Here is a 7,449-nt window from a genome sequence, read left to right as displayed (position 1 = left end):
TTCCTCCCTTCCTCCTCCCTCCTCCCCTCACCTCCTCTCTACCTCTTCTCCCCTCCTCCTCCTCCTTTCCTTCTCCCCTCCTCCTCTCCTTCTCCCCTCCTCCTCCTCCCCTCCCCCCCCACTGTTCCCTGTCCTATTTGGTTAACAGTGCAGGTCAGATGTGTAGGTGACCACCACAGGAGGCAAGTGGGAAGGCAGATGGACCCAGAAAGCCCCCGCGGGGCTGGCATCCTGTCCCCACAGCCCCTGAGGCCCCATGGTGACAGCCACACGGCAGCACCTGGATGCCCTGTGGTGCCCACGTGGTACTGGACACCTGTGACTCCTGGTTGAGTCCTGGTTCCCCTGCCCGGCCCACCGTGCGGCCTCCCTGCCACCCTCTCCTGTGTGCGCGTGGGTGGATGCTGCTGTCCCTGGCATTTCTTCCTTGGTTCACGCCCCCCCCCTGCAGGGCACTGCAATCAGCTGCCACACTTGGGCTTTCCCAGTGCAGAGAGTCAGAAATAGTCCGAGGCTTCCCCAGCGTCAGCGGCAGCTGCACATGGGCGGTGGATCTCTGAAGCAGGAGAGGGGAGTACCGGGGAATCCCGCGGGCCACTGGGTGCTACTATCCCCTCGGCTCCGGCCCTTGGCCTCTTCTGCTCCCAGCTGTTTCTACCTGGTCCTCTGGGCACTCCTTGCTCCCCAGACCCAAGCCATGGACACTCAGCTGTGTGGCTGTCCTGAATATGCAGAGTGGTACAGGGACAGGAACTCACCTGTTCCCCCATCCACAGAGTGGGTGTTCACGGGGTCTCATTTCATGGAGCTTCAGGACCTCAGAGGAGGTCCCGATTCAGCCTGACCACCTCCTCCTGGGCTATGCCTTTACCCACAGGATGCCCACATCTACTCTGACACTGCTTGTCAGCCAGGGTTCACTGTGCCCCTGCCTGGACCTCGCCGCCCAGGCAACAGCCCTCTCTCTGTCTTGACTAGCCCGGCCTCTCACCCTGTCCCTGCCAGCTAGTGTCCGCAGTGGCTTCTGGAACCAGCTTTGGGTTTGGTTCTAGCCCCAGGGGCCCCTGCAGCTGCCTCCCTGAGCCTCTACCCATCCACAGCCAGCTTGGGGCCATGCAGATGGATGGGGTACCCCTAGTCCCTGTCACTCAGACCCAGTAAGTAGCAGGCTCTCTTGCTGTTCCCATTCTATAGGGGCTCAGACATGTGGTGCATTGAGCCAGCCCCAGGTCTTTAAGTGACATTGAACTGACATTTTTTACATTTTTCTTCCCAGGGTTTTGTGTGTGGAGTTGGGGAAGATAGGCCACTATTTTTTAAGTGCCTCCATACAATCCCAAATGCTTATTAATAACCTAATAACCACAGCGGTCACAGCGTGATGGTGATCACAGCAAATGCTACAGGGCCCTTCGCTTGGTAGTCGCCACAACTCTGGCCCCAGGAGAAATTTTCCTCATCAGTCACCTCATTTCATGTGCTTGGGACCTCTGGGAAGGAAGACTCCCACATCCTCGCTGTGCACGTCATTCAAGGGTCTGTGGCTTACCTGGGGCCACAGTGGTCAGTGCTGGCGCTGGGACGCAGACTTGGCAACTCCAAGCCTTGGCCAAGGTACTGAGTGGCCACTTGGTCTGCACCAGTGCAGCCGGTGCCGGGGGATGGGGCGCAGGTAACTAGATGGGGGTCTGACCAGTGCAGTAATTTTTGTCACCTGTGGCCTCTGTAGCCTCTCAACCCTGAGATGGACAAGAGACTTGTGTGTGGGCAGCGGAAGTTCCAGGTGCCAGAGCAGCCACTGCTGCACACAGGAGGAGCAGTTGGGCCGGCCAGAGGAAAGAGGCCTGCTGGGAGTGCTCTTTATTTTTTTGTGGTGCTGGGGATTGCTCACCCACAAACGTCAGAGAAAAGGTGTAAATTGAGGGCATAACATCTGGGAAGGAATTTATAAAGACCTTGTGCTCTTTATTCATAGACATCCTTGAAATAATTTCTAAAGAAATCCCCAAATTCCAAGCAAGTGTTTTATAAAACACCATTGTGCATTATCTCATCTGATTGTCACCACTCCGTGAAGATCTGTTGTTTAGTCCTCATTGTGGGAGAAGATAAGGCTCAGAGAAGTAAAGTAACCTGCCCAAGGACACATAGCTGAGAAGTTACATGCCTCAAACTTGAGTCCCAAACTTTTGTCCTCCTGCTTCCAAAGCCTATGTGCCACTGCTCTGCCACACCACCTAACTGTCCTTGGGGGCAACCTGTTTCTTGAATACTTCAGGAGGGAGCCTTGTCTTCCTGAGCCCAGAGGCTGCAGAGCTGACCACTTCGTTGCCTCCTCAGGAACCTTCGCTGGCTCCCCACTATGTGCAAGCTCACCCCGACAACTGACTTCCTCTTTCTCATCTCCTTCCACCTCCAAGAGCTTTCCATTCTGCGCACCTCCCCCTCCAATGTGGATTCTGCACAATGCACAAGTTTTCTCTTCTGAAGCCTGCCTTGGTCCCTCGTGGTCTTTAACTCAGTGACCAGTGTCTACAGGGAGGAGTGACCTTCTCCGCACTGGCTCCTCATGCAGGTCTCAGTGGAAATGTGTCTCCTCAGGCCCACTCAGCCCTCACCCCTGGTGCCCAGGTCTTCTCTCCCCCATAGCATGGCCTCTCTGAAACGGTGGTCCTTTGTCTGATGGCCCTTGGACTGGGGGCTTCCCAAGGGCAGGAAGGCTCCTCTGCTCAGGCTGTGTTCTGGGGGCTGGGAACAGTGCCCAGCATGAAGCAATAGTCCACAGTTACTTGCTGACTGATCAGAAAAGGGCATGTGGGGGGTTAGGGCCTGACAGCAGGGAGCAAGGTTCAGTGAGCTAGGCTCTGCCTGCGTGGCTGGGGACAGATGGAGAAGGCCCTCTTCCCTGGGTTCCAGCCAGTTGTCGGGGCAGTTCACATCTCGGGGAACATCAGACAAGCTGCAGGAGCCACCACCCACAGAGACCAAAGAGACATGAAGCCCCTGGGGGCGAGAGCCAACTGTTGGGTTGCAGAGTGGAGGGCGGCTGGGCTTTGTGCGGGGACAGGCGGTAAATCAGAGGCTTATTTTTGGAGGCAACATCCTCACTGGGGCAAAATGTTATGGCCTCAAATTCTGGGTATTCAAAGCCTTGGCCCTGTTGCCTCCCTGTGGTGGCTAAAGGATCCGGAAGTGGGACATTTTCTGGCTCTGACCCAAGGACAACATTATCTGAGGCTCCAATTATTTTTGTAACTAACATTAATTTTGGCTAATTATGCCTCCCACTCCTGACAAAAACCTTTGTTTATGTGTGTTGGGGTTTTATTTTTTCTTTCTTTGGCTGCATTCTCCAAGTCCCCATGTGAGAGGCCATTTGAAAAGGAAATAAGGATTTGTCTTCAGAAGCAAGCGGCACAGTGCAGTGGCTCCGCGTGGAGGAGGAGGGGAGGGGAGCGACGGCGGCGATGGGCTGGCTCTCAGAGGAGATTCCCAGTTCCTATTGAGCGCGGGCAGTGCGCGTCACTGACAAGGGGGGGACGCCCTCAGACGTCCTTAGACACTCCCCTGTGCTGGCTGCTTGGAGGGGAGCTGCTGCGGGCTGGTGCCTGGGCTGATGGCGGGGCTGGGCTGGGAGGTGTGGAGCTCCCAGCATCTCCAGAGCCAGAAGCCTGGAGACAGGTGGCGCCACCTGCCCTCCCCCAGCTGGTGGGCCAGAGGAGGGATTTTCTGAATGGACACTCCTGGCAAGCTTTGGGTGAGGAGGCTGGGAAAGGAAGACCTGGACCCCTGGAGTTGGAGCAAGGACAGCCCCCTCTCCCGCCTGGGAGCCTGACTTGATTTTGCCACCAAGAGGCAACCAAGGTTCACTCTCACTCCTTCCACTTTTTGAGAGGCCATCTCCAGGGGTGTGCCAGCCACCCTCGCCTGCCTGGACCTGGGGTGAAATTTGCAGGCAGCCACCATGGTGCAAAATGTAATTTTAGTGCTTTTCCGCAGACGGCTGAGCCAAAGACCTGCCGTGGAGGAGCTGGAGAGAAGAAATATCCTGAAACGTGAGTAGCTGAGGGTGCCTCTGGAGGGTGCCTTCACGTGCTGAGGCTGCTAACCCAGCTGGCTCTGTGGTTCCCCTGGGTCCCAGGAGTCAGAAGTAGGAAAGCTGATGGGTGTGGTGGATGGGGGTCCCGACGGTCAACGAGATCACTGGCCCAGGTCCCAAGTCTTACTAGAGAAGGACATGCTCCTTGGTTCTCACACCCAAGAGAATAAAGCAGGCCACTGAAAGGAGTAGGGAGCCACAGGACTCTCTAGAGGGTCAGCACTTTGAGATTCTGTGTTGCTCGGGCCTGGAGCTTCCCCAGGAAAGCATGTAATTAAATCTTGTGCTGAACACAGGTGTCCATGGGTAATCTCCACCCACACAGAGTTCTGTGTCCTTAAAGTCTCTGGTGTTTGGGTGTTAAAACTCCTTCAGTGTTTCTTCTCGGTATGTTTTTCACCTGGTCAACAGATTTTAATTTTTCAAACATTTTTCATAAAGAAGTGTCTCCTAAGGGCCAATTGCATAGCATGATAAAGTTTTTCTTTTCTTGTTATGTGATGAATACTGCAAAGGTTCCTTCGGTTTGGTTTTTGTTTGCAAACTTCTCTTTACAAAGTTCTAGTAGTTCTAAGACCAGCTGGGGCCCTGCACTCTGGTGATCCCTCCCCTTTCTTGGCCTCAATGCCTTCATTAGCTGCCCAAAGCAACTCTGTCATTGAAAAATATTTAACCCTAAAGATTAACGATTAAAAATTACTCGTTTTATTTTTTAAACTGAAGAAATGGCAACTACCGTGGGCGATGTCTGAGGATTGCACTGATGCCAGGCATAATTAAGTAGGTAGACAGAAAAGCTGTTTGTTATCAAATATTCAGGATTTAAAGAACCAAAGCCACTTGTTTATAAATGTGTGGAAGCCACAGATGCCATTGCTAGTACTAGTCCAGTAAGTCGTAGCCAGGAAGTGCCATGCTCCCAGCAGCCTGCTGCCCACAACAGGAAGAGACACTAGAGATGCTGCCTACCAGAGTCCTTCTTCCCGTCCACACTGGCCTCTCTCCTGTCATGGGCAGCCAGGTCCTCCCACCGGCAAGCGCTTCTAGTTGTGTTATGTTTTGTGAATGTTAAACCCTTAAAAATAGAACTGTGCTGTGAATAGAGGGCTAGTGAGTGGACAGCTGGAACTGATCACACTTTCCTTCTGTGCACAAAGGGAAATGGACCTCTCTGCAGTGGTCATGGCAATGCTGCCGTAAAACCGCACCTTTATCAGTGAACCCGGTCGGTCCTTAGCTCAGAAGCCTTCTTAAGTGTCCTGAGGGAAGGACCTGAGAAGCTCATCACTAGGGTTGTAGTGGGTGGTCTGTGTGCTTGTTCTGTGGGAATGAGAACAGGGTAGCCACACAAGGCCCAGTACAGAGCAACACACTCACGAGCCCTTGACACATGTACGCCAGACACTCACACCAGAAGGCATTTCTGCTGGTAATCAAATCTAAGTTATCATAACTTTACATTTGCTTCTCTTCAAGTTGGGAACTCATGACTAATTGCAGTCATAGCTATGGGACACTCAGAACTCTGCCTGTGTGTTCATAGACAGCAGAGCCCGAGACACGGGCCCCTTTGTACATGACCACAGTGATTCTCTAGTAGGCCCAGGTGTACCAGCCTTGCTTTTAGTACATTCAGTCTTTACTACAACATGTGAGGTTGTCCTGAGGTCTGAGAGGAAGTGTGATGCTTTAGCAAATTACCGTTGCAGGACAGAACTGGAGTCCAACCCCAGGTGTGCCTTGCCCTATCAGCCGTATTCTTAACCACGGTGTGAGGAAAAGCTTCACATTCCTAAACATCCTTGGAAGACAACTTACGACTGTCCAGGCGGCTGGAGTGGCTTCCCACAAGGATGGGTGTAGAGGTCCTGCCTATGGACCCACTTTATATAAGGCCTTCTAGTTCTGCAAAGAAAAAGCTCACATACATGTTGCTAAGGTCACTTGCGGGGGAGGCGTGGGGGCTTAGGCTGGCAGGAGGGACTTCTTGGAGCAGGTGACTCACTTATACCTGAAGCAGAGAACAGTCTGACAGGTCTTCCAATGATCACCTCCCAATGACCCTGCCTCGCTCACAGGCCTTGGTAACAACAAAGTTCTGATTTTGCTAGCTCCCCCGACCCCATGTGGAGGCTGTTCTTGGGGTTTGTCTGTGGCCTGAAATTTGATAAATTACATTCACATCACTTAAATCCAACGTGGCTGGTCTTATATCTGAATCCTGCACACTTCTTTTTTAACTATATCATCCACTTTCTAATCATAGCTATTTTTTTTTCCTGGCTTATCACTTGGCTAAAGAACCAAGCAATCATAGGGTTTTATTTCCTTTTCTAAAATGCTCTAATATAAGAAGACTCTTTTAAAAAAATTATTGAGAAGTGCAATTTCTGACATTTTAGACACCCATATACCAATCCCTCAAATGGATCTTTTAAATAAAGGAAGATGACGTAAAATCTTGTTAACTGCAAGTAGCAGGAATTCCCATCCCCAAACTGGCAGTGTTTCTCAGAGTGCTGGTGGCTGGGAATCTCCTCAGGAGTGAAGCCCTTCTGGGGCTTATGGCTTTATTTAGCAACACAGAGCACCAGAAATAGGGCACCATTATCTTGTGTCCCAGGGCACAACATACATTGTACTCTATATCTTAGCACTCTAGTCTATATTTAGCTTCCAGAGTGGGCTTGAGCACAGTGTGGGTGTTAATAGTCACAACTCACAAGCAAAGTTAGTTTCAGTGAGGAACCTGGCTCCTCTCAAAGGCACTGTTCACAGAATTGTTTGCATGCTTGAGCAAAAGTGAATCAGGTGTCTGTGTTCAGGTTTGAAATACACCTTGACTCATTCCAGGTGAGCATATGCTGCCCAGAGCTGAAGGAAAGTATGCCATCTTATGTTGAATTGCTGAGTTATGGCACCTGTGAAATGGCAAAACCAAAAAGCTAGGAGTGAGAGTGCTGTTTATAGTCAAAGGCATGCAAACCTCGACTTACTCTACAGCAGCTGCTCTGTGTGCCATCTGTGTTCCTAGACATAAATATACAGAGAGATTTGGGTAGGATAGAGACAGACCTGCTTCCAGCAAACAGGAAAACAGCACAATATCTGTGGCTGTTTCTGATACAGAGGTAGGGCAGAGGGGAACCAGGCTGGGATGGTTGGTTCTATATAACAATCAGACTGGGATTCCTGAGCAATGATTGGCCCCCTGGAAAAAGACAAAGTGGGAAAATGTGATATGGAGAAGTGTCAACCCCAAAGTTTCCTTGACATTCTCCTTCAAGACCAGGGCCAGGGGGATCTTCAGTGTACCTCTTTACCAAAAAAAAAAAAAAAAAAAAAAAAAA

At 51.4% G+C, this 7,449-nt stretch overlaps 1 protein-coding gene across 2 annotated transcripts in view; it reads left to right on the top strand.

Annotated features, from left to right (window-relative positions):
* Window positions 1–7,449, top strand: part of Phactr3 (phosphatase and actin regulator 3) — a 172,951-nt gene that overhangs the window by 160,248 nt on the left and 5,254 nt on the right. For both annotated transcript variants that reach the window (XM_048810719.1, XM_015478753.2), the window contains one exon: window positions 4,000–4,055. In XM_048810719.1, the coding sequence (XP_048666676.1) occupies window positions 4,000–4,055 (56 nt within the window). The remainder of the gene's footprint in view (window positions 1–3,999; window positions 4,056–7,449) is intronic.

The sequence above is a fragment of the Marmota marmota genome, unplaced genomic scaffold, assembly GCF_001458135.2.
Source record: "Marmota marmota marmota unplaced genomic scaffold, marMar, whole genome shotgun sequence".
In the NCBI taxonomy this organism is placed as follows: Eukaryota; Metazoa; Chordata; class Mammalia; order Rodentia; family Sciuridae; genus Marmota; species Marmota marmota.
Note: the sequence above shows the minus strand (reverse complement) of the source record. Positions and strands in the feature narration are given on the sequence as shown.